General features: G+C 40.5%; 1 protein-coding gene and 1 pseudogene across 1 annotated transcript; both read left to right on the top strand.

Moving 5' to 3' along the window:
• Positions 1-4,868, top strand: part of LOC138005099 (NFX1-type zinc finger-containing protein 1-like) — a 48,338-nt pseudogene extending 43,470 nt beyond the window's left edge.
• A 13,198-nt stretch (positions 4,869-18,066) lies between these two features.
• On the top strand, positions 18,067-27,896 carry LOC138005098 (protein DD3-3-like). The gene is made up of 10 exons (XM_068851384.1): positions 18,067-18,127; positions 18,645-18,829; positions 19,024-19,113; positions 19,725-20,049; positions 22,437-22,670; positions 23,321-23,744; positions 24,630-24,686; positions 24,776-25,059; positions 26,574-26,618; positions 27,532-27,896. The coding sequence occupies exons 1-10, from the start codon at positions 18,067-18,069 to the stop codon at positions 27,894-27,896; spliced, it is 2,070 nt and encodes a 689-aa protein (XP_068707485.1).

Raw genomic sequence — 27,896 nt, 5'->3', positions numbered from 1 at the left:
GACCCTGTACGAGGCACTTTCTATGTCGTGAACTGTTTATTACACATAAGACGAGAATCTTCATCAAAATAGTTTTCTGAACGCAAAGTAGAAACAAAAACTCACTAACAATAGAACCAAATGCAAATTTTATTAATTCAATAACAAAGTACGATTTGCACGAGATGCACGAGATGCACGAGTGATTGGCATGGAAACGCCTTTACGCTATCGTTGATTGGATATACTTCCACATGTGAAATAGCTGTACGCCATTCTGATTGGCTGTATAAGCCTTTTCCACATGTGAAAATAAAGCGTATAGATTTGTACAAATGACGGATTGTTGGCTTGACAGTGAAAAAAGTCTGGATGTTTCATACGTGCGACGCGCAAAGGATCAACAAACTGCCCTCAGTTACCTTACACGGAAAGATTACCCTAACCATTGAGGTTCACATTGCAACCAGGCATGACTTGATGCTACTTTGCTTTGAAGAGTAATTCGTGGCAAATTGAATGATCTACAAGGCTTTATTGAAGTCTAAGTACCGGATGTCATTACTATTCAAGAAACAAAGATTGATTCAGATGTGACAACTGCACCCTGAACTCATGAATTGGGCTTCTCCATCTTCAGGAAGGACAGGTCTCTCAGTGGAGGGGGTGTTCTACTTGCAATAAAATCTGCCTTGGACCCTATTCCTTGTCCTGACCTGGAAAACTTTGCATCTGAGAGTGTATGGGCTAAAATATTCTTAAAGGGACAACCACAGTACTTTTGCAGTTTCTACCGTCCCCCGCAGCAACCTATTGATGAAATGCAAAGTCTACGAAAGCAGCTCGACCTTATTAATAAATCTCACCCACCTGTTAACCAGCCTGGATTTCACATTTTGGGGGACCTTCATTGAAAAGATAGACTGAATAACTCACCTAAACACTGATGGGAACGATCTCTCAAACTCTGATGGACTTGTCCTAATTGACATCACGCAGGATCATTATATGGAGCAACTTATCCTTTTTCGGACTCGCGGAGCCAACACCTTAGACCTTATCTTGTCAAATAGACCAGGACTTATCAGTGACTTTATCACCTGCTGAACTCAGTGAGAATTATGTAATTTCCTGCACATTGAATTGTGCCCGACCAGCTAAGAGAAGGGCATGCCAAACGCAAAACCTACCTGTATGGGAGAGGTGATTATGACTCCCTACGTAGTATCTTGCGTACCTTTAAAAATACGTTCCTTAATTCCTTCTCAGATTCCACCCTTATAGAAGAGGACTGGTTACGCTTAAAGGATGCAATCCACCAAGCAATTGACAAAGCTGTACCATTCAAAATACTTAGTGGGAAAGATAACTAAGCTTCCATGGCTAAACAGTCAACTACGTCCTCTCATTCGCCGAATGAACCGTGTACATGCTAAGTACAAAAAGTAAACGCCTCTTAAGCCTGTGGAAAAAGGCTGATATGATAGGTCTCCCGACTGGGTTGGGTTTGCAAATCTTTTTTAGAGTGTAGAAAACAGAGATTCGTAGCAGGTTTGGTGTCAGGGATAACCATTTCTTAGTCATATCATCAATGTAGTCTCCGTGATGGAGAGCATTGATGAGTTGTTTTGGTTTTTGAGACTGTTTCTAATGCCATGGGTAATTAAGTGGCTTATAGTTTTCTTTCTCATATAAGAGAATCTGACCCTCTCGTGTTACATTACCCATGGCATCAGAAACCTCTCAAAAAGCCAAAGAACTTATCGATGCTCTCCATCACGGAGACCAAACTGATGATATGAGTAAAAAATGGTTATCCCTCACACCAAACCCGCCACGAATTCCTGTTTTCTACGCTCTTACACAGATTTACAAACCTAACCGGCCGGGAGATTATCATATCAGGCTGCGACAATTAACTATAATAAACGAATCTGAGGTCTTTGAATTTCCTATCATGACCAATAGGAGTCGTGTTTGGCCTGTCTACACCTTGAAACATCATCAAGTCTGTGGATCTATAAGGCAAGACAGCAACTATTTTGCATGCGTTCCCGTAGTTTAGATAAGATTCCCTTAACATCTGCAGCTTGAAAGCAACATATCCTCCGAGCATTGTATCAAGGTAGCCATTTTTGGTCATGTTTGTCCTGCTGAATGGGGATGGGAGAGGAATTGTCAACGGAAACCTTTGTGGCCAACACTTCCACAAGCCCAGCAATGCTGCTATATATGAGCTCATTTATTGTTCCTGCAAGGAAGCCTGCAGAGGCTTGGGCAAGTGCTCAAAAGCAAACCTTCAGTGCACAGACTTAACTGCTTAGAGTGTAATGTGAAGTGCTAAGTTTCTACCCCATATGAACCGACTGAGCTACAAGGTCAAACGTGAGCAGGCCGTGGAAACTGAAGATGTTAAAGTAGTTTACCCCTGTGCGCTTGTGGTCAAAGCCATGTTTCTAGCCTCTTGTGTGAAATGGGTCATTCTCAACGTATATAAGGTGTTTACCAATCAACAAAATGATGCAAAAGATCACAGACAACCTTGAAAACTGAATTAAATTTTATTGCTGCATTCGTTTGTTTTTTACGATAAAGGGAACAAAAGGATCATTGCACCTCTCATAAATCAAATTCAGTAGAGCTGTGAATTCGCAGTTTGTTTTTATTGCTATGCAATTACTGACGGTGATTTTTGAAATCTCTGTCTTCTCTATCATAAGAGAAACAGTATTGCGAAAATTTGGACAAATGTCATAAATTACACGAAACGATGTGATCAACAAAATTACAATTCAAATCCCTGGTGATGCTATGCTTGAATTCTTTTTTGATATTTTCTGGAAGTCTTGACACGCCGTTCACCAAAATGTTTTAATGCAACCACGTTCTACACTAAAAACAAATAAGGGAAGCTTAAGCACGCGTGTTTTTGAGACGCGGACGGCAACCGAAAGTGAGCTGTTTTCCCGTTTAACTTGTCTTCACACAACCACACTTACATTATTAAGTATCTTTTCTCCATTAGAAATGGTAACTATAAAAATCTGGGAGACACCACTGTCCTGGCAAGCGGAATGTTCTCTCCCGGTTGCCGTCCGCGCCTCAAAAACGCGCGTGCTTAAGCTCCCTTCTCACGAAAACTGCTGACGTCAGCATTTTTCTCAAAACCAGCTTATTCCGGTGATAGGACATTTCAGCCATGCCTCTATACCCAAAATTGTTAACTGTCCCTTGGTTGACATTGGTGAGAAGTTTCATGCTTTTATCAAAAAACGCACAATTCCCCTGAAATTGTGGTCTTGACTGCTAGACTATTGTGATGCAGGGCCCGGTTGTTCGAAAGCCGATTAACTTAATCCAGGATTAACTTAAACTTTTGTTTCGTGTTTTCAACTTTTTGATGAAAGTATCATTTGCTTATTTTTGTTTTTCAAGATTGACTTCTTCTAATGTATAGTTTTGCCGAATAACAGCTTTGAACAGCATTTAGTAGTAGAGAAATAAACTCCTTGGTTAATTTTTAATCTGGGATTAGCGTTAATCGGCTTTTGAACTACCGGGCCCAGCAGTAAAAGAAGCAGCGTACGTGAGTCTGGTCAGACCACTTATAGAATACGCCGGTAGTGCTTGGGATCCCCACACTGAACAGCTCATCGGTGAAGTTGAAAAAAATCAACACAGAGCAGCACGCTTTGTCTTTTCTGACTATGAATCAAAGCTTTTAGCCTGGTTCTATGTCAATGATGTTAAAGAAAACTTGGTTGGTCACCTCTAAAGCTTCGTAGACAAATGGACGGTTAACTCTCTTTAACAAAGGCTTAAATAACCTGGCTGCACTTCCCTTCCTGGAATCACTGCAGAAGCCCACCAGGAGATCAAGACACACACATTGTAAACACTATATCCCACTCTCAGCTCATACCAATTTGTATAAATACAGTTTTCTACCACAAGCAGAAGCTAATTGGAACAGTTTACCTCAATCTATTATCGACTTATCTACTAGCCCAGGAGCCTTTCACGATTCCTTAGCATCGTATTATTGTTAGTAATTCTAAACCGTTAGACCGCTGACACTGTGCAATATATCTTTGTGAGGTAGCACAATAAAAGCGAAGCGAAGTGAAGAGTACTGAATGTAACTTACGAATTTACGACTCAAGACGCACGTTTCGATACTCATTCGTGCTTGTGTGTTCAAAAGGGTTGGAGGAGTAAGAATTGCATAGTTGGTTAGAGTGCGGCCTTCTGTGCGAGAGGTCCCAAGTTCGATCCCTAGCGACGTCACATCCTTGCTTCGACTTTTTTCCATTCTGTGTAGCTTCAGGTAGCTTTAAATACCCTTAAAACGGAGCACTGAAGGAAAGGAAGGGGAGGGAGGGGGGGGGGGGGAGGGGGGGTAAAATGAGAGCTCCTGGGAGAGTACCCTCTAGAGCGTAAAGGAACTTTCCGAGGGTAAATAAAATGTACCTTCACCTCAGTACCAGAGATATGACCAGAAATTCAAGTAATTAGATGCCCGCCGATTTCAATAAGCGTCATGAAGTGTCCTTTTGCACTCTTTCTACAACTTTAACATAACTCGTCTCTTGGTATACAGACAATCAATTTCAGAAAATGCCCCCTGAACTCTGATCCTGCATCTGGGGAGATCTAAGGCTGAGGCAAGAGCTTGTACTTTTGATTCCACAGGTCATATCTACTGTATCACTGAGTGCGGTGGAGCTATGGAAGAAGGCCGCTGTCCAGAGTGCGGCTCATCTATTGGAGGACGTAATCACCAACTGAGAGCAGATAACCGATTGGCCAGTGAAATGGATGGCGCACGTTACGCTGCCTTTTCTGATTTAGCCAATATCAACAACTTTGACCCACGTGACTTCATGTAATGCCATAGCAATACCGTTCCAGCCATGTCTCAGCTGAGTCAAGCGGGGACCCGTGCTAGTGTGTCTCTCTATACACTTTCCAAAGTGTATCTGTTTGATTTGTCGGGTCAAGGCTTCAGTTTTGTCTGGTTTTCGACTCTCGGATCCGCCTCTTATCTGACTGACTTAGTAAGACGGGATGACGGGGGCGCTTGCGACAAGTGTAGTGTGCATGTTCTTACAATTTAGCAGTTTTAGTTTTAAAGTATATCGTGTGTAGTTTTACGCTGATGACTTCGTGCTCAGGCCCCCCCCCCCCCCCCCTCCTACTAGAGTGGCGCAGATGTCACTGACAGTGGCACAGATATCACGTGCACTACGTTGTGCAATGTAAAAACCAGAACCTTACTGGCCACCAAAACAAAGTTCTCTTTTGTTTCAGTGGTTAGTGCATTTGAATGACAAAAGAATGTTTGTAAAACGGCATGTGTCAACCTCTTCAGCTTCATTAAATGATTTCTTAATACGGACCCTACATGACAGTGCACTGGAATACTGCCACATCTAAAATGAGTAATTGGCACAGAAAACAAAGAGATGTGTAGGGGAATCTAAAGACGTCGTTGTTTACATAAGCCTCAATCATTGTGGCATTATGCTACGCACATTTATCGAAGATCAGTGAGAAGCCAACCTGGCCGTTTTGGCTGTCGGTTCTTTTTTTTTTCGTTGACTGACACATTTGAATGACAATAGATCTGAATAGGAGGGTCAATTTCGCTTTCAATGGCCGCCGAAAGCGATAATGAACACTCCACATCGTAAGTAACCAATTTTAACTAACTAATTTTCAAGTAGGAAGTTTAGTAAGTGCTTTTGTCTTTTCCTTTGCTTTAAGCAATGGGTACTTTATACTTGTTATGCTTTTAAACAATAACTTAATATTACTTTTGGGTGAATTATTTCTACTGTAATTGACCTAGCGTGTATGAGGATGCGTCAAGTGTCAAAAGCTGGGCCTCAGAAGAAGGTAAAAAAATCCACCGAAAGCAAGTTGTATCATTTCTTTATTGGTATCTGTTTCAGTCTTGAGACTTGATACAAAAAACTCTAAGAAAAAAAGCATAAGTAATTACAGTTTTGTCAAGATTTTTACAGGGGAATTGAATGTGGATTTTTACAGGAAGACCGTAGAACATTTCTCAGAATGGCTGAGAATGGCGATAACTTTCTTTAACTCGTTCTGCATATTGAAAACAAGGACCGTAGCGTGGACAATACGGACATCAAAAACCTTTCGAAAAAAAACCTTAAACATAAAGATTTCATTACTTTTCTCTCCAGAGGCGAGGATGGATTTGGCTCTGATTATTTATCTTTATTTCTAAGCTGCGTGAACGTTTTTGAGACTCTTCAAAGAGACGTAAGGCATTCCACACGTTCGGGAGTCAGACCAGCTCACCGTTGTAAAGAGAATTGCTGAATTGAATAGAACATGGGTAACAGTATAAAATATGTCAGAGGAACGCTCAAACAATTAGCATTTGGTTGTTGTCACGAACCTGTAAGCAGTCAAACAATTGAAAAATGGAAGAATAAAGCGAGAAGTCTGGGTCCGATTTGCTAAATCTCTTTGTCAACTTTCATCAGTGAAATGGGGAATTCGAAGGTCCTTTTGATTGAAGCTTGTTCACAAATCATCACGGTATATAGGGTCACAATTTTCCTACAGAAGCGTCATTTACCATCTCGTTACCAAAGCCTCTGATCCTATGCGCATGCGCATGATCCTCTCTCTCTCTCTCTAGATTTTCAGTTAGTTTTAACTGCACACACAGTCAAGCTCATTTTCAATAATCAGCTTGACTTTCGCGTGAATATCTCGACGTCAATGCCCTGATTAAGTAGGTAAATTAGTATAACCCGTGTCATCCTTAAAGGAAAGGAACTTTATTTAAGTGTCTAATCTTCTAGCGCCGTATAGGTAGAGCACTAATTGGGGAACGCTGAAAACTGAAATTAACGATATTAATGCAAATCAAGTCAAATGTTGGTTTTTGAAGAGAGGGGGAAAACCGGAGTACCCGGAGAAAACCCTCTCGGTGCAAAGTAGAAAAGCAACAAACTCAACTCACGTATGGGATTGAAATCTAGCACTTCACATTACACTCTATTCAGTTAACTCTGTTTAAAATATAAGTGCTACACGGCCAACCTTTCCTTGTACTTGTACATGTTCATTGCCGTGACTTTAACATCTTCAGTTCCCACGGCCTGCTCCCGTCTGACCTTGTAGCTCAGTCGGTAGAGCGGCGGAGATCTAACCTGAAGGTCGTGGATTCAATTCCCACTCTGGTCAGAGTTTTTCTCTGTCCTTGTGTGGGCCCATTTCCATCAGTAGGGCTAACGCTCACATGGTTCATATGGGATTGAAATCTAGCACTTCACATTACACTCTATTCAGTCAACCCACATATGACGCCTAGTCTGGGAATCGAGCCCGGGCCACATTGGTGGGAGTGCATCCTGCACCTTATGATTTCCTAATGCCTTCTCGGAATTTTCTTCGAGTGAACGCCTCTTTTGCGCCTGTTAAATTGATCACTTCGGTCTGGATGATGGCACAAAAAGTGCGAATTCTAAAATTTCATGGATCTTTTTATCATACTTAGCATGTTTTCTATTAGTAACCGCTTTATCCAGATTCACGTCGTTTTTTTCCTCGACATTCGCATCCGGTTTCCAGAAGTTCCAGTTTTTTGAAGTTTATGCTGATGTGCTTTCCGTTTCCCTCTGCTTTGACTTGCCCAAGTTAAGGGGTGCCTTCTTAAGCTAATTTAACTACAGGCCTGACTGAGAAAAATACTGAAACTATATAAAGAAAAACTAGATTTTCTCTTTATATAGTTTCCAGTTTTCCACTATATTTAAATATAGTTTCGTATTTTCTAAAATATTCGTATTTTCTGAAAATGAATGTTGTAGTATTCGAAACGTAAGCTATTAATATGCGTTTTACTATGTTTTTTACCGGTGTTCCTGTGTTGTTCTTGATCATTAATTAATAATTAAATGGCCAAACAACCAAAATATCTACGACCCCTCTTAACATCAATCATTTCCTTTTATATTTCAAATCAATTCAGGGTAAGACCTTGTGAATTAATCTGCACCTACAGGACTGGATTGTTTGACTGCTTGAAATTGGCACTAATTAAACTGCGAATTAGGATCCAGATTTCTACTCGTTTGTTTTCTCTTTCTTTCTTTGCAAATTGACATTTTAGCTTCTATTACGCTATCTTTGTTTTCTTTTACGTTTTTACATTTCCGTTTACTTTTTTCAATTGCGCATGCGTTTAATTTCAGTTCTCAGCGGTTGTTATTTTAAACAAATTAAGGAACGTATACGCGAAAAAGTAGTGCCTTGAGCCGAGTCTGGAAATTTTAAAGTCCAGACGCAAAATACATGTTTATGACGTTGGCCGTCGGCGTTGCTAAGTTAACCAATGTTCCTAAACTAAATGATTTTCCAATGAAGTACATCTGAAAGACAAAATCTTGCAAATTTAGGTTATCGCAATGTTGCCAAATGAGTCGAAGGAGAGATGGCCAGGGATTTATCTCTATAAATCAAGGTCCACACCTAGAACACACTGAGCTTCTGTCTTCATTGCGTGGAGCTACCATCATGGTATGATAATCGACTGATTAAAGATGAAAAGAAAGGAATTGAAACCCATATAAAAAAAGCATTCAATGCTTGAATGACTTCTTTGTTCAACGGGCGTTTCATGAACAATGAAATTTTTGTGAATATCCGACATGTTAGAGTGAACAGGCAGATTATTAACTTAGTGTCTTATTGAATAAGGCAGCGACGACGGCACTTAAATCAATAACCAATGACTAATTATTTTCCCAATCGTGTTTTTAACATCATTAATATGCGGGCAGGGGATCCGATCGTGCCAACAAGGTCAGTGTTTCTCCCTTAACTTGACTGAAGCTGAACCGTTTTCACTTTTAGCCGCTACTTCGGTCATAAATAGTTGTAACACTTCGTAAAACAACATGCAAATCACATCAAAGCTATATTGATAAGGTACCCCTCCTCCTACCTCCCTTCAATCATGATGTTGCGTTTTACCGTTTGGTTTTTGCACTCGAACACAGAAACATCAACATTGAAGGGGAAAAGGGGCATTCATTTCCTTGTGTACATGGTCTTAACTAATCGCAGGAAATTAGCAGAATTAGCTGGATTAGCACAGTGAAATTGTCTGATGGAAGAACTAGAAATGGCGATAGAGGCCTGATTACGACCTGACAGAAACCTTTTAATAACATAAGTTTGGAACAGTTGCGTCATCCAGTCTCAAGGACACAACGTGATAAACATAAAATGTAGCTCATGCAACAAGAAGTTGTTTATCTTACGAATATGAAAGCACTGTTTACTTGTGCACAGCCTTTATAATTATAAATTAACCTGGCGCCCTGGAAAAGAGAGGTCGGCGCAAAAGATAGCAATAACATTGAAGGGCGTTATAAACACTTGACACTAAACCACATCTAAACCCTTTTTAAAAATACGATAATGTAATCAAACGAATGCCTATTCGACCGTTTCCCTTAATTAAAGAGCGCTTCAGTGGCCATGGAACAGATAGCACAGAGCACATTCCGCCAGGTCACCAGTTTTAGATCGACTCCCGTACTGTGCAGATCCCAAGGGAAACAGGCAACAGCCAAATCATATGTCGGGAATGTATTCTCTGAACGTGGGCTATCCACGGGGAACACATTCCGGCCATGTGATTGGCTTCTGCCTATTCCTCGTGGCATCTGTACAGCCTGGGGGTAGAACTTAAAATAACTTGTGACATATTACCTATTGAAAAGAGCATGTATCCGGGGTGCCCTATCTTCCCCCTTTATTCCTCTTGCTTGAGGATAATCAGGAAAATTCGACTGATGACCTTCCGATCATTCATTTGGTGACTGGAATTGGCTCCTGCATTATTGTCCAGCTTTTTTGAGAAGCCCACCATATATTATATATAATGCTATGAAACAGTTTTTGTTGTAATCACCCACATGACACAGGAGGTCATGAGTGGAAGGGGGGGGGGGGGGGGGAAGTGCCCATAGGGTAAGGTTAGGGCGCTTGCCTTAAAAAACGGCCATCGCGGCTTCAAGACCCGTTGTGGCCACTCGTTGAAATTGATCCTGGTAGAACTCTGATTCAACTTCTCGGCTGCACTTGCGAAATGGCAAACTAGTTTGCCTACGACCAATTATTGGGATTCTTAAAGTTGTTTTGGTTGTTGTATTCCATCTGTTGAGTGTCATTTGTTCGGAGATATCAGTAGCCACAAGACTATTCTGAAATCCAAGCTAAAATAAAGTTTGTATGTAATTGGAAATAAGCGACCGTTTTAAATGACCGCGGAGCTAGAGCATTACATGTACTTTCAAAGGAAGAAGAACAAGAAAAAGGATACCTATTGTATTCTATTTGTGCACGTTCATGCAAGAAAACGTTAACCTGAAGATTTATACGCCCATTTCGTGGATGCACCCTTTGGAACTAATTGTCAATCAAAATATCGGAATTACCCCAAGGCAAACTCTCTCGTGTCCCATATCTGTGGGATTATACTTGTTAAATAGATTACGCAACGACGGTTTATGTGTTATTTTATAGTGACTGGGAGAATACATAGAAAAACAGCTACGTGGAACGAATTCAAGAGATGATTTTGTTTGTCCAAAAGTGCCGGGTGCTCTTTGATTAATTCGACCAAAATATGAACATATTTTATTAGCTTTTCGAGAGCAAAAGGGTTTGGAATTTCTTATGACACGAAAGTTCCCTGTTAAAGCTCTTCATAGTATTTCGAGATCAGATAATTTAAAAAACTGCTTTTAGGGTGTCTTAAAATACGAAAAAACTCAGTGACGTCTTGTCAGAATTTCCGTGGCTTTTCCCTCGGAAGGGCGCACCGCCCGCGAGAACGTGATTTACTGACTTGTTTAATTTAATTAGGATACCATTATCCCAGATACCCTATGCATGTCTTCAGAAGATTTCAAGGGTTTCAAGATTTGAGACAAGTTAACAGCATTGTCCTCTCTTGTAAAAGGATGCATTGCTGAGACATTGCATTGCTTTTTGGAAGGGCCAAATAGGGCAAAAAACTCACCTGAGGCCAGATTTTAACATGAGTTGATGACTAATTGAAGTATTATATTGAATGCCTCTTTGAAGCAATCTGCAATCTGCAGATATGTCCAAAATTGAAAATCGCTGGCAAAATTTATCGCAAACGTCGCAAGGATTTTGTCTGCAGGGACAACATAGGTGTTAGCAATAATTAGCAACTATTCACCGAAGTGGAGGTGGCTAGAGGTGGATATTTACCTAGCCGCGAAGCGACGAGGTAAATAAATATTATCCTTCACTAGCCACCGATACTGACGTGAATAGTTGTTTAAGTGTATGCTAAAACACTGAGATAATATAGCAAAAAAAGATGATTTCGAATAATTTATTCCTGCAAAGATTACAACATTTTCGCACGCGAATTGCTTGGAGGTGAATAGCAAAGGATATCCAGAGTTTGAGTAGGCAATCAGCGCGTACGTTTAACGCTATCCACTGTTTTAGCATGTACTAATCGCGGCTCGGTAAATATCCACCACTAGCCACCTCCACTTCGGTGAATAGTTGCTAAATATCGCAAAAATATCGGGTGTCCGGGAAACTAAGACCTTAGACCTAAGCATTAGAATCATTATAGCATTGGTTTACATTTGGTGTTCCAAGCCTGGCTTTTTTATCATCATAGAAATTGATGGCTACCTCATGCAATCGCTTCGATCGCGGTATGTGAATTAGTAGTAGCGCCTGAACGATTATTGAGCCAAGAAGAACATCTCTGAAGGAAAGAAAAAGTTATTTGTCTCTCCTACTAAAAAATGCGTAGTCGCTTTAAGAAAGAAGTACGCAAGTGAGTGCTTCTTTACCTAATGTGAAAAAGTAATGGCAAAGGGAAAGCACTGCGGGACTAAGTTGTTATTACTTTCTAAAAGGTTGGTCGTATTTTCCGTTGTGTATTTACAGAGAATTTTGTCCTTAATAACATATTTGCCTTTTTGATCTCCGAATTTGAAGATGTTGTGTTCATCTTAATTTCAACTTTGGCGGGCGATATTTGCTCTATTTGGGGCTTCCATGCAGTGCCCTCTTTGCCCTTTGTTTCTTTCTTGGTAAATTAATCCTTCTTTCGACATTTACGATTCGAGTGAAAGCACACTTTGTTCTTAAGAAGAAGTTAAATTCTTGTGACTTTTGCAATATTTCCCCTTGCAGAGGATGGTCTTCGCCCCAAGCTTATTTCTTTTTCTACCTTAAATTAGTTCTTACGTCGACATTTGCCGTGGATTCGTTGTAGAGCGCATTTTGTTCATAAAAAAATCCTTGCAACTTTTGCGATATTTGCGGCTTGCCAACGACCCCTTTTTCCTTTTGTTGTTGCCCTTGGCATAAACCCCTCTAAATACTAAAAGTCCATAGTGCATGATAGCATCCCATATTTATCGATAGAAAGTTTGTAAGCATCCATTGTGTAAGGAAAGGGAGATACTTAAGGGCTGGAACACTCTAATCAGATCAGTCGTGTTCACTACACTAAAAATAGAGCCGGGATTTTTTTAAATTACCCACAGAGGTCATGACCACTTCCTCTGAAGGGCGTATGGCAAAAGTCGTCCAATGATGATGGACTTTATTCAAGTGGGCAGGCAAGTGTATTTAGCCTTGGGGCACTAATAATTGGTGACTCTTCACAGAAATTAAATCAACTCATATCAAATCACAGCTTGGTTTTTGAGGAGAGGGGAAGATCAGAGCAAAACCCGGAGAAAAACCTCCGTGGGAGCAGAGAAGACAACCAACAAACGCAACCCACATGTGAGGCCAAGTCTGGGATACGAACCCAGGCCACATTGCCTTGAGGCCGCGGAGTGTTCTCTCCACTGCGCCATGCCTGCTCCTCAACACTATCCAAACATTCGAAACGATCGTCTCCTATGGAGGTGGATCGCGACTCGAAACGGTGTTTGCCGCAGTGCTGATGCATTTAAAGTGGTGGCCTTCGGGGTAAATTGTTTATCAATTAACCAGGAACGATTGCAAAATATCATTAACATCATTAATAAATGTGAACAGGAGAATGATCGCTGCCACCTCATGATCTAGCTCTTGTCGCTGCCGATTCACTAACAAAAGCAACGAACGACATAGATCATCTTTTAGAACCAAAATCTCTTTGATATGTCTACGTTTGGAAAATACGCCATCAAGGGCCTTCGCCCCAGAAACATTTTTTGTTTTATCCTTCGCAGAGAGTCAATATCTTGGTGGCAATACTTTATTGAATCAATGAAAACTCCATGGCCACTCCTCTTGATGGGCGTATGGTAAAATAGTACAAAGAAGAATCTCAATTAGCATTCTTCTGCGTATTGTAAAATGGATACAATAGCGGCTATGGATCATTGACTTTTCATGTAAAACATTATTAATATGAAAACTGGGGATGCTATAAGGGCGTGCAAAGTCTAAGTGATGCTCACTTCACTTGCGAAAGTCTCCGAATTCAGACAACACTAAACCGAATCATCTTCAACTTTTCACGTTGGGAAAAGAGATCAAGCGTCCATCCGGATCCGACTTCGTGTAAAGGTATGCTAAACTCGTGCCGTTCTGACTTTCGTTTCTTATGACTTGTTAATTAATTTTAAAAGTGTGTTTTCTCACGCTACTATGTTTGGAAGGAACACGCCTTATTATAAGCTGTGTTTTGAGAAATAACCTCACCAGCCGTCCATAGTAATACCCTAATAGATTCACACATTTAAATAATTGGCCATGGCAGAAGATATAAGTGCTGGTACAAAGTTATGTTATACTAGGAGTTACTGATAGCAAGTGAATGCTGCGAGAGGACCCAAGAAATACGACAACAAAAACAATAATCTTTGTTTGCATGGCCATAAATGCATGTACAAATAGTGTTGAAAAGTTACTTAAGAATAGTAGTAATCTCGGATTATTGAAGTGCGTTCGAAAGCCGCTTTGGAAGCAAAGGAGAAGAGTTGAGAAAGACATCAAATCTTATGGGACCGACGTTTGAGGATAGGAGCATGTACGTCTTCAGATGGTTTAATAAGTGCCGAGTACTGTAACTGAATTGACAGGTTAGAAATATTTTGCCCTTTGCTAGACTCCGAGTCATATGTAAGCTGGTGCGTTCTGTCTGGTTCAAGAAGGTAAGTTGTGGTTAAAATAACTGCGCAAATAAGCTGATAGGCCCTGTGGTTACTAGTAAAGTACTAAAAGGGAATCGAGTAACATTGCCATCGAGGCTCACATGTTGATCATTTCCGAGCTTACTTAATTTCTTTTTTCACAGCAAGTTAAAGCACGGAATTGCTGTGGTTATTAGTTCCACTTTTTGTCTGAATAGAGTACAATATTGACAGTGGTCAATATACTAACAGCTTGATTCAGTGCTCGTCTTCCCATTTTCACGAAAAAAGTTTATTGAAGTTAATCCCTGTCAGGATACACAGCTAGCAGCCCCTCTTAAGTCAGTGATACGCCTGCTTCAGTCACCCATGCGAACCGAAGAGCAGAGCGGAGAATGGGGACAGAACGAGAAAGATTCTCTAACCTACAACAACAAAGGGAAATTCGGATTGGTCGGTTGGCAGTGGCTGTCAAGTTTCTTTGACGATTTAATTACTTCTCATTTTGACGCCAATCTATCTTCGATTTTTCTTGGGAGAAGATAAGCACGATGTGGCTTTTGCGATAGGCTTAGATCATTTATCCCTTCAGATGAGTGACATTGAACCCAAACAAAAGCAGCAACTTGCGGTCGAAACTCTCCTGTCGAGCAAGGATGTTATGGTTAAGTCATCTCTTATGCAGAACAAGCTCTGTCTTCAGATTGATTTAATGAAAGATGAGTCGTCCGTCCTAAACAAGAATTTCTCGTTGATAGGTGTAGACGAACGTCACACTGTCTAAGCCTGTCAAAACAATCCAAATTTTATGCTGCAAATCCGGCAAAAATCTTAGGCCTCTCTTTTATGAGGTTTCATCGGGCTCCTTTGGAGTGTCAGTCATTAATTCTTACGGCGGATAGTTGATTGAACGATACATGTATTGTAAATCTTCCCACGCCGTTAATTTAGTGATTTTAGTGTTTATTTACAGTAGCGATAAGAGGCGGAACCAGCCTTCATATCATTTTTAGTCGTAGATACGCAACTATCGTTAAGGGTCAGAATATGTAAATTTGTCACTCACTCAGATGCAAACTAATCGACAAGTGAATAAAGGGGGTAGTTTCTAAAGAAACTGTGGTGCTGCGTCGGTGGGGAAGTAGTACACAAAAATATGGGTTTTAGCAACGGAGTTGATAATGTAAATTGGCCACCGTACAGGGATTCTAAAAGCTGACGCTTCGAGCGTTAGCCCTTTGTCAAAGCAAATCGAAGAACTTGGTATGGGTTGTGTGTAGTTTTTTGTAGTAGAGTAGGAGCTACGCTATTGGTGGTAACATGGCGACGTGAAAAACAGGAATACATCAGTTAAATGAAAAGCGTTCGTTAATAACGTGGGGATTACGGGTGCCGATTTGGAAGATGAATGTTTGTTCCAGATTCTTGCGGCTCTCCGTCGTACCTAGATATAGGGAAAGGCCGCAGATAGCCATGTGTTGTTTGGAGTGGTTAGGGAGATTAAAATGACGAGCGACTGGCTTACATGCATCTTTGCCATTCTTCTCAACATCTGGAACAAACAGCTTCTCTGTCTTCTCAACATCTGAAACAAAAATTCATCTTCCAAATCGGCACCCTTCATCCTCACGGTATTAACGAACGCTTTTCATGTAACTAATGTATTCCTGTTTTTCACGTTGCCATGTTACCACCAATAGGGTAGCTCCTACTCTACTATATAAAACTACACACAACCCATAATTCCTCGATTCGGTCTGACGATGGGCAGGCTAACATTCGAAACGTCTTAGAATCCCTGTACGGTGACCAATTTACATTATCAACTCCGTAGTCAACGACCAATATCGGTTTTTCAAGATATGCCAATTTGTCACTCACTCAGTTGAATTCAAACCGATATGGCATAGCTAATGCATAGAGATGGTTATGAAACTGGACCTTTTCCTATGTTTCATATTTTTGTCTGTATTTTTGGCCTTGACCCTGCACAAAACACACCTTTTTTCGAGAAGATAACCAATCAAATCCTTCGATTAAATTATGCGCAACTAATTTGCGAGCCCGTGCGAAGCGAAAGCAAAAGATTGTGCAGGGTCACGGTCAATTCAACATCGATTGCAACAACATTGTTCTCGCTTTTGAAAGTTCTAAGGTTTCATAAGCAGTCCCTCGATTAACTATGGATATGGCAACGATCAATATCGATTTTCCGACGTTTTACTTTCCGAAGTAATGCCGCAACGTATACGTTGAAATATTTTCGACTTTTCTTCGTTCCGACGGGGTTGCCGTCGTCAGCATGTGTTACCGAGCCATTGCCCAGTGGAAGACTAAAGGCGCTATGTGTGTTGAAAATGAATGCGAAGAGACATCATAATTAACTCATCGATCAGCCAAGTTCACAGCTCCACTCGTAGTAGCACTCGTAGTAGCACGTCGAGAGATTGCTGTCATTGCCGTGGACAGCGACAACTGAGTTCACGTGTGCAAGCTATTGCTCTTTTAGTTTGTTATCATTATTTTATCATTCTATTGGTTATATTAAATACCTCTAAGGTATACTTGTGAGATATTTAAATGCAAAAGGCGCGTAAATGTAAAAGGCGGGATTAAAACCACGCGATAGCTGTGTTTACAAAGTTGAGAAATATCCAGATGTTTTCGGTGTCACCTTGTTGTAGTTGAACAGTGAAACATTCCTTTACGAAAAGAATCAAACAAGAATTCATTCTTTCCTAGCTAAATGGCTATCCTATGGTAGTTCTTAGGCTTTTAACAACCTCGTAAAAAGTTGGTTTAGTCTGCCAATGATCACGCATTCTTTTTAGATAAAAATCAAACACAGTGTGTAATACGTGACTGATTGCCTTTCGTGGTCGCCATATACATCGTAATGCCTTTCTTTCAATTGGAATACTTATATTTAACGGAATATCTTGATCATTTATCACTTAATGAGACATAAATCTGAGATATGTCCAGGTTTGACCCTAATTAAATGCACGCAGATTTCAGTAAGCGTCACGAAGTGTCCCCTTGCTCTTCTAGCCAAACTTCAACATCACTTGTGTCTCAGAATACAGACAATTTATATCACAAAGTGTCCCCCAAATGCTGCTCTTTTAGTGAAGATTAACTGCTGCATTTACCTAAAGCTAAAAATAACGCTAACCTTTACCCTTACCTTAATATTGTTGAAAATAGGTTGCAAATGCTTAGACTTAAAGGGACACTTTGTGTTGAATGTCAAAATTGGGCGTGCATCTAATTAGGGTCAAACCTGGACATAAGTGGTGATAAATCTAGGAATAATCGTTGATTATGAAGTGCGTTCGTTGAGAGAACTTTGGAGGCTGGAATCACTATTTTCGACGAACTGTTTAGTGGCCTCTTTACTCCAAACGTTCCATTTTTAAGCCACATTTCAGAAGCCTCATACTTTCGATAGACATTCTGAGAATGAGGCTTGCTCTTCGGTGTATCATGCAACTGAGAAAACCATAATACATGTTAAAAGACGTTCCTAAGAATCTGAGTTAATTTTCCTGTTCGGTACATGGTCAGATGGGAGGCTGTTCAATATCTCCCGAGTAAGGGCCAAGATTAAGGTTCGAAAGACGGTGACCAGGGATATTTGCTGATGTTGCAGCCCTGGTCTCTTATTCAGAACAGCAGCTGCATGCAGGAACTTACGGACAGTTTTGCCCATGCCAGCCAAGATGTTTTCGTGACTATCAACTTAAAGAAGATCACCGTATTAGGTGTTTGTCATTCTCCACCAACAAAGCTGTCGTTCTCCGTACCAACTTATGAAAAACAAGGCCAATATGTCATCACACCCATATCCATTCAGCACGTAGCTAGGACACAAAGTCAATAGCTCTCGCTTTTTAACGTAATGCTAGGATTTATCATTATGACAAGACTGGCATTAATAGGATATGGGAATATCTTTAGCGGTTTGAGCGCCACGCAATGTCATACGTCAAGATATAGGGATCCTTCGTAGCGCTCAACTTTGCTGGCCTTAGCCAAAACTTTCGGGCCTATTTATTTCCTGTACCGGCAAATGGCCCATTTCTGAGCACAATTACTACCCATACTACATTACGTCTCCATGGTTGCTCGGTTAGAGCAAAATTTACTTTATGTTAGCGAGATATATATACTAGACAAACCCTACTTCACGAAACAAACAGCATTCACAAATGACGGCCAATAAATTATTGCTTTGTCCTTGTGCTAGTAAGACCAACTGGCCTCGTTTGCATGGACAGAATTTAAAGACATGTTGCTTTAGAGCGAGGCTAGTTGGCGTCATTAGCACGAAGACAAAAGAATAATTGATTGGCTGCCATTCATAAATAGGGTATATGGATTTGGCAGTAAATGGTTGGCATGGAAATAGTATATTGCATAGTATATTGCATTACTTGTTATAAAGATATATATGCATTCTAACTTGCTTGTCATAAGACTGCTTCTGTAACATTTTTCTCAAACAGATTAAGATGGCCATTACAGTTTGGGGCTGGCTGGCGATTTCTTTTATCGTCCCTTGCTTGTCAGACGTTTATCTACATGTCCCTCATGGGTCCAACAATCGACTGAACGGAAATCTCGAAAACGTCAAGCAAGCTAACAGACTGTTTGATTCCCAGGTAAGATGATCGCATCAATGTATAGACATTACTATAATTACACTGATACTTTCATTTGTCGCTTTTCAAGTTATCTTTGATTTACAATTCACGTTTTATCGGCTCTTGCAAGCAAGTATTGACTTTCCTTTGACTTAGCGGAGAAGGTATGCCACCAAAAGCAGAATTTCTTTTTTTCTTACATTGACTCGTAGAATAACGGCAAAGCTGGCTATAACGTTGGAGACGGATTGGATAGCATTGCCGGAGTGGGCAATATTCCTGAGACAAGACAGCTGCCAATGGTAAGTCTCCTTTAAAAGCACCTGTTTCTCGTTTTACAGAACACCAACTTTGACACTTTTGTCAAGAACTCCAACTGGGCGGTTTACTTGGGACCTTTTTTTTCTTGGCAAAAGGTCTTGGCAGCGGGACGGAATGTCAGCGAGTAGAGCAAACCCTAAATACTCCCCATTCCACTTTCCTAAAACAAAAAATAAGGCTAAATGGTTTTAATTTTTTGCATAAACGGTTATTTTTTCTCATTATTACGCCCAAGGGTCAACTTTTGTTGACGTTTTACGACTAACGGTTAACCCCATTGAAAGACTCCTGTATGCATCCTAGGGATACAGACATCATCATCACCATCTTCATCAACAACATAAACTTGTATTCATCTAACAAAAAAAAGCAAGCAATTAAGTGAAATAAACGATAGAGTAGAGGTTGAGTAACTGAGTCAGACTAAATTTATAGATGAAGTACTGTAAGATGTTAATAGTTCCGCTCACTTGCTCACTTGCAGCACCCTTATATGTTCATATCTTTCGCTCAATTGCAAATTTTGCTATCACTTTGTTGCCCAGATATATAAGCATTATCATATAAAATTTGTGTATTAAATATCTGTTAGGAGTTCTATATGAGTGGAATTGATCCTGAAGTTAAAACCGAATTAGACATCATGTGGACCAACCAGCATGGGACTGGACCAGAGACAGATGACAAGGTGGAAACGCAAATCATCTTACAGTACATGTGTCAACCGTTCCCTGAGGGAAGAGCGACCGTCAGTGTATATTCAGAGTTCGATTGGCATACTTTTCGTAACGGTCAATACCTCACACCTCAAGCCTTCTCAGAAACGAGCTCAGAAGATAGTTTTATCAAACAAGACAGAGGACTTCACGAGCCACTCAATTACTATCGCTCGATGTATCGCCGGGAGAGAAACAAAGGTGAGATATCGATGTTGTCGGTCAAATCCGGGCTCAGGTTGGATCCGTTTTTACCTACAATCAGTGGCAAAAGTAGTTGGGACGCTAGTGTCAGAATGGGCCTGAAAACCTCTCAGACGTCAGAAACTAAGCATAACTGTCAAAATACCACTGAAAACTTCAAAATAAGAGTCCCCCCTCCCCCCAATCAATGTTGAAATAGACAAGGAAATGCATGTCCACTATTGGCAACATTGTTCTCCGGGGGAGGGGGCAATTTTTCAAACTCAGTAAGAAAACCAACTTCAAATGGTGAGTGTCCCAAGACTTTTGCCACTGATTGTAGGTTAAATTGGTGATCCTTATTTAACCTAGGTTGAATATGCACTCTACCTAGTTTAATTAAAGCAACTGTCAACCCGGCTTCCAAAAAGGTTTAAGAATATCTATACCTTCCCTCAAGTATGATTTTATCGGTTTCCATATTCATACACTTATCAATTCAGTCTTAACATTACAACATAGTAAGGAAAAAAAACATGCTCGTCTTAACGCAGCTTTTTTCATTATATACTTATTTATAAGTCAATTGATATCCATGTATAATAATCAAAACTAATCCTAACCTGACCCTAATTTTTCTCTAATAATAATAATAATAATAATAATAATAATAATAATTGTCGCGGCTAATCGCCCTCGCAAGTATAGCAACGACGCAGCTCAAGAAGGTCGAACCGAAAGCATACAAAGGCGCCTCTGGCAGCCGCTATACGGTCCATGTGTGACCTTGGAGCACAGCTTACAGCCAGCTGGAATCAGCTGTATGCTGGTTTTTGCTGAGGGGGGAAAACCGGAGAACCCGGCGAAAAACCCTTGAAGCAGAGAAGAGAACCAACACAAACTCAACCCACTTATGGCGTCGGGTCCGGGAATCGAACCCTGGCCACACTGGCGGGAAGCGAGTGCTCTCACCACTGCGCCATCCCTGCTTCCCAAAGGCTCCAAATAAAATTAGTGCGTAGTCAACCTACTGTAGGTAAAATGAGGGTCACCCGTTTAACCTAGGTAAGAACGAGCCCGGATTTGACCGACAACATAGGCACCCTTTTTTATAGTTTTTTTAAAATCTAATTTAACCTACGAAACTGTTTTTAGAGAGCCGCTTGATTGGCTAGTTGGAATGACGTAATGAAGTTTTAAATATTGCGGCATTGGGAATGAGAACTTAAAATAGCTTTGCGAAACGAAAGATAGAATGATTTTAAAAAGCTATGATGGGGCATGGGGATCCGTTCTCTTTCCTCAGTTATCCTCTCTTGTGGGCGATTTGCGCCTGAAATGTTTTAAACGTGTTTTTATAATAGCTTAAAGTTGTTTGGTGTATTGTGTTGGACTACTAACTGAATTGTTCTTCAATCTATCAAGGAATAAGCAAACCACATTTTAAGGTTAAAAAATTAATTGTCCGATAAGAGTCATGTCATTTGTAAATGTCAGTCATGCGGGAGAATTCAATTAGGAAGCTATTAGTGAAATATTGTTCATGAAGTCTGAGAGGTTTTCAGGTCGATCATTGCCTTAGCATCCCAATTACATTTGCCAGTGGTTGCTCTCTCTCCCTCTCTCTCCCTCCCATACTCTTTCTCCCCTCCCCCTCCCTCTCTCTTGTGAGTCGTTGCTCGATATCTATAATAGCTAACAGGCAAGAAATGAGTCAAAATCAAACACTTTTTCATTCTCGGCAAACAGCAAATCTCAGAATGACGTTTGCCGTTTATCGTAAACGTGACATTCTCTGTAATGTCTCTAAGCCAATTAACACACAATTAACGTCTCCGTTCAGGACATAAATGTATAAATTAAACATAACAAACCAAGAAGGACATGGGAATCCTCATTTCTGAAAACGTCCATGGATTCTCGGTAGGGTACCGGTTGTTATCTCGCGAAGATGAGCTTCCACTGGTGAAATGTATTTCTATATTCAACCCTACTACGAAAAGTATTCTCAGTTCTACTATTTTGGAATTTTCTGAGCAAGGAGATTCTTCCTACCTCCCAAATTTCACCTTTCAAAATTGAAAATTAATTTTGTGCATCATTTGAGTCGTGCAACCCTTTCAAATATTGGTCTTTTGTCCAGCCAAACAATCAGAATCTCTCCCTCCTTTACAAACTCGGTTTAAAAAAATTCTCTCTAGACGTAAATTTCTTCACATATTGTCATTGAGACTTTATGTGGCCCCCTGCAGGATAATCTTTATTTTCGGAGCATAGTATAAGATGCTGTGGTTTTAAGTTGAAACAGTGAAGATATATATCGAATTGATCATAATGGTTGGTCCTTTTAGTAGGAATGCAAAACGTTGATTTAAACCACAATCTTTTTTGTTTATATGTTATAGGTTTGTGTACCCCTGATCAAACCAATGCACGAAAAAAATTAGCAGGTGACAAAGCGATCTACACTCGACAAAATCCTGGTGGAGCAAGGAATGGACTGGAGGTGCCCGAGGAGCGTGATTACTATCCCTACTGGGGCCCCTCGCCTTGGAAGGACATCGCTATCTTGGTCAGCGACAAAAAGACAAAGAAGCTGATGAAAGATTATGTCAATAGCCCACATTACGGCGAAAAATGTGAGTGAGTAGTGAACTTCAAGACGTAGCTGATTGGAGCACCGTTGGCTCTATAACCCATCTATTCACGAGTAGCACACATATGATCTATTTACAGAAGTCAAATCCTCTTACATGGGCTGAATACATAAATGAGTAACTCGTATTGATCATCGGTTCAGTCTTAGTCCCAGTTTAAACGTCGAACTTTTTTTGCGGCGAATCAAATCATGAGAATTTCGACGTTTGAATCAATTAAATTCGACGAATTTGATTTGGGTCGACCCAACTATTCAATTCGACCTGCTCAGTCGGATAAAGCGGCAAAGTCGACTCTGGATGCAGAAGTCGAACTTCTCATGCGCCGAATCTAATACATAAATTCTTTTCATACTTCAAGGCTTGCGCTTTTTTATGACAATAATCTACTGTCCTCGTGTAATCTCTTGTAACGGAAACTGATACTAAGAAGCTGTGGTGGGACACAAGACCGATGATCTCTAACCCTAATTCTTCTCTTCTTCCACTCCCCCTCACTTTCCCCTCCCGCTTCCCCCTCCAACTAAATAATCCCCGTCATACGATGGGCTAATAAAGGTAGTGTTCTTGCACGTTGTTAATTATTCGGATAAATCATATGTAATTTTTTGTGCATTTATGTTCTTCATCAGACTTGTGTATTATGCCAAACAAACTGGCAGGGAATAAAGATTGTCCAAAGAAGCTTGGGAATCAACTAGCCGAGAAATGCGTAGCTCTTTACATTAACAAAACCGAGTGTACGGAAAAAGGTGGAAAGTGGACAAAGTTTGTCACAAATTACATTGAGAGAACCGCAGGCGTATTGAGTACTTGTCATGGTCAAGGGAACATGAAGCTTAAGTATGGAAAGCCCTATCAACCGCATAAAGTGTCACAGGGAGCCGAGGAACTCGATCAGTATCTCCTTCTTCAAGAACCACCTGAGGTGCACTTTGCACCTTCTACTGTCGTTAATCACAACGGAATGAACATGGAAGGAAAATTTTCGTCGTTCAAGTGGAAAGTTCCGGCTTTCCCAAGTAACGTCACCCAGCGATGCGTATTACGTATTAGGTGAAAAATCGTTACTTGTATGTTTCTCAGTCTCCTCCCAATTTAGGAAACATAGAGGATATTACATGACCGCGCGGAGATACTTCGATCATTCGCGAGAGATACTTTCAGAACTCGAAGATAAAATTCGTATCTCCAAGCGGCCATGTAATGTTCTGTTTAAATTATAGATACTGATGGAATTTCCTCATAAAACACTACTTTTTAATAGTGCAATTAAAGTGTGCGGGTGTGCCTGAGCGGGAAGCTCTCTTGTAATTGGTGTAACCATGGCGACACCAATATCCTCACACATGAGAGATAAAAATAGTATCTTCACTGCCCGCGATGAAACTATGATTTTTTAGTAAAAGAAAAAATTCATTCTGGTATTTCATCAGTATCTATGTAATAAATGGCAAGGAAGCCATGCCCCAGGAGACTATAAATAACTAATAAATACAAAGAAAAGAAAGGAATTATATCTGTAAAAAAAAAAAAATCCATATCGAACAGATAGTGAAACAATATGACAGGCAAGTCAAAAAGACAAGCTAAGTGAAAAACGTTCTTCGCTGTCTTTAAAAGTTCACACAGACACAGACACGGACACTTTTTTTAATTAGTGGACGATTTCAGTTTATTATGCCATTTGAAGCTTAATACGGCTTTTATGCATTAGACAACCATGTGTGGATGATCGAGAATTGAAATCTGCTTAGGAAGAAATGGGGCGGATCGGGCATAAGTGCCCCTTCTTCTCATAGGGGATTTAACCTTTTTCCTCTTATCTTTTACGAAGTCATAAGTCACTTATCCTTACTGCTGACGCGCACGTAATATAGTTCCTTACTTATTATATCACCTTGAATTCATCTTAACGTTAAATTTATATTATCTATGTAGGTACAACATCACGACTGATGACTTTCCACGTGAATTCACAGCCAAAGACAATGACAAGTAAGTCACTTTCAACCAAAGTTCAGTGAAGTAAACCATTGAACAACTTAAAATGCACAAATAATCATCAAAATTTACATATCCTGCAGGGTTAAGAACGACCCGAAAACAAAGGCTGTTGATGGAAACACTGACCTCCAGCTCGCTTTGGACACTACCCAGCTGGGTCGAACATTCCAGGACAGATCTCACGTATTCGTCATTAAATCACGGCATCATCTTAAAAAGGAATTCCAGCACCTTGATATTAAATATATTATCGGTATGGGAAAGAGAGGAAATATCGTGCAAGCTTATCCCGCCATGGAACATCGCTTCTTCCCTGAAGAAGTAACGGTGACAACAAATACAATCATATGTTTTGCGTGGTCTGGTAAGCTTGACTTCCTTGCGTTTAAAAGTAGATAACAGCCCACCTTAGGTGAAAAGGGGCATGTCTGTGAAACTCACCATCGTATCCAATAAACTTTGAGATATGTATAAGCGTTTCGGAATGGCTTTGAAATGAGACTTTATACGGGTAACCCAGCGTTAATTTATCACAGTCATACCAACAGATTGGGAAGTATATTGGCAAAAACAGAACGCAAGCTCATAAAATTAAAGGTCCACAGATGGAAAATGAATTAAAGAAACATCGCTTGTCGCTTCGGTGTTTTCCCCCCGCTATGGGAAAGCAAAGGGAAATATCAGTGTAAACTAATTTTAGCCACAAGCGCCACAAGACGTGCGAGCATAGGTAACTATTTTTAATTTTGCGGGCTCTCATTGGATAAAACTGATCACGTGATACAAATCGGACGATAGTTATCAGAGAATATCCGTCGTCCGATTTGATATCCGTCCTCTGATTTTATTTCTACGAAAGAAAATCAGGAAACGAGCAAACGTTCAAGCGATACGTTTGATTGGTCATGAAAGACACAAAAATTCTTTTTGCAGAAGACAGTGATGGAGAGCTGGCTTTTTTCCCCTTTTGGATCTAAGTGCGTTCTTCTTGAGAAATTAATCGCAGGGTTATAAAATAAATAAACCCCTTTCCGGCTCGCCGGTGTATCGGAGGATAATGCCCCCGGCTAACTGTTCATTTTTCGGACAATCTTTAAGCCTTGGGCTTTATCCTCCGCAAGGGGTTTATTTACTAATTATTAAAAACTGGATCATTTGATAATGCCATTCGAGAGTTTTGATTGGCTAAGCCATCATGGGTTATGAGCCATTATACCATGATCTACAAACACGGCAAGCATACACGTGATTTTTTCGGCCTTTTTATTTTTATTATAGTCTAGTTTTCTATATTTTGGGGTCGTTTTTAATAAAACAATTATTCCACTCGCGCTTGTTGGATATGAGATGATTATAGCCAACTTATGCTGGAGAGAATAGAACAGCCACAACCCCGGGGGCTTCATCTCCTTCTCTTCTCGTATATTGTTGGGGTTTTTAACGTCCCACCGTGGAACTTATTAGCCTCCTTCGCGACCTAAAAAACGGCTGCGATGAGGCCAGGAACTTATGAACATGGAACATGTGAGACGGGGCCTACGGTTTAAGGTCCTCATCCGAGGAGACTAGAAAGTCTAACCATTTGCAGATAAAATTTCAAAGGCAGCACTTTCTCCTCAGTTATTCGGCCGGAATTCGAACCCGCGACCTCCCGCATGACAGCCCGATGCTCAACCAACTACTGATCCACAGGTGTGCGGTTAACTTTAACTTTTATTTTGTACTACAGCAGAGAATATTGTAAAATTCGTAGTGGTTTGATTACCAAAGAGATTAATTATAACATGCGCATTCTAAAGCCAACAATCTCGTCTGCAAGACTTGATATCAACTTACACGATTCTTGTATTTTTAACTTAATCTTTTCCTTTCTTTCAGGTTCAAACAACAACCCGGCAAACAACGCTGGCGAAGGGAAAGCCCGTAAGTTTTTCTACATGACATTTTTAGTCGAGCCCTGCTAACTCAAACAAAATCCGATTTCCCTTGCATTTGAACCCATTATTTTAGTCATTTACAATTAGCTAACTCAACATCGGTTTACTAGAACTGCCCGTTAAGCAGAATTAATTTTACATTCCCTTCCCCTGGTAACTCGAACTAAGCAAAGACGTCAGTCGGTAAACGTCCAAGTGTCAGAACATAGCTGAACGATATGTCCCAATATATTTAATCGCGATTGATACGGAAGCCGACGAAAGGCCAATAAACTTTTGTTGTCCCAAAAGCACAAAATTTTAAAAAAAGACACATTGCAACAAGATTTCTAAGATCGAATGAAAGAAAAAGTGGTCCTCTCTGGTTCATCCTCGACGTATTAGTATGCGACCCTATACTAAAAAGATAAATCGAGTCCCGTGAGTGACCAAAAAATTGGGTTGTCTTTTCCTTTAGTATGTTTATTTCAAGTCCCAAAATCACTGCGTTAAATTGGTGATAATCCCCATACTTTACAATGGTACGCTGGTTACGCTCAATTTTCTCCACTCTCTCGAGTCCGGTCTTCATTCAGGAGGGTGGGCTCCTTTCCCGAAAAAGAGGTTGGTATTCACGAGCCCATACGATGGTCTCATGAAGATGGTTCAAATGGCAACATGAAATTATGAGGAAATGTCCAAACTCAACGATTGTCCCTCTAAAATTACTTCTGCACCTAATTTTCTTCGCGCGGCAAGAATACGGGAAAATATATGTTTTTGGAAACTTTTCCCTGGCATACATAAAAGTGGGATCGGAGGCCTTACCTTTGGGCAGAGTAATTTAACTTGCTGTGACCGAGATGCCCAAAAAGCCTCTATGTTTTACACTTATTTCTCTCCTGTCATTTTAATTTCAGAAACGGATCGCACCAATATCTGCTGGATAAAGGAAGGATGCAGCTCTCTCAAACCAGCGACTTGTCAAAAAATCCCTCTTGAAGTCATTGATCAAAGGACTAGATTTGACGAGGACTCGCTGAATCTTTATCTGAACAAGGGATGTTACCAGGGTCCACGATTACAGGCTCAGCTTGATAACGCCCCAGCCTCCTGTAACCCTCCCTGTTTCCGCATCACGAAGCCTGGGGAGTACTGTTATATGGGCACGCGCAATAACAACTTCTCCAATCGACGCCATGTTGGTAAAATCACTGTCACCGCCGAGACCTCGGCTGCGCCTTCTGCAAAAAGACATTTTCACTCTGGTTTCAAGTTTAACTAA

Source organism: Montipora foliosa, chromosome 6 (assembly GCF_036669935.1).
Source record: "Montipora foliosa isolate CH-2021 chromosome 6, ASM3666993v2, whole genome shotgun sequence".
In the NCBI taxonomy this organism is placed as follows: Eukaryota; Metazoa; Cnidaria; class Anthozoa; order Scleractinia; family Acroporidae; genus Montipora; species Montipora foliosa.
Note: the sequence above shows the minus strand (reverse complement) of the source record. Positions and strands in the feature narration are given on the sequence as shown.

Bases quoted from the DNA above. Each gene is read 5' to 3' on its own strand.
- LOC138005098 (XM_068851384.1), top strand. From the start codon at position 18,067: ATGCTAGGATTTATCATTATGACAAGACTGGCATTAATAGGATATGGG. The intron at 18,128-18,644 runs GTTTGAGCGCCA...GCTTGTCATAAG, and splicing joins ATATGGGAATATCTTTAGCG to ACTGCTTCTGTAACATTTTT. The intron at 20,050-22,436 runs GTGAGATATCGA...TATATGTTATAG, and splicing joins TCGCCGGGAGAGAAACAAAG to GTTTGTGTACCCCTGATCAA.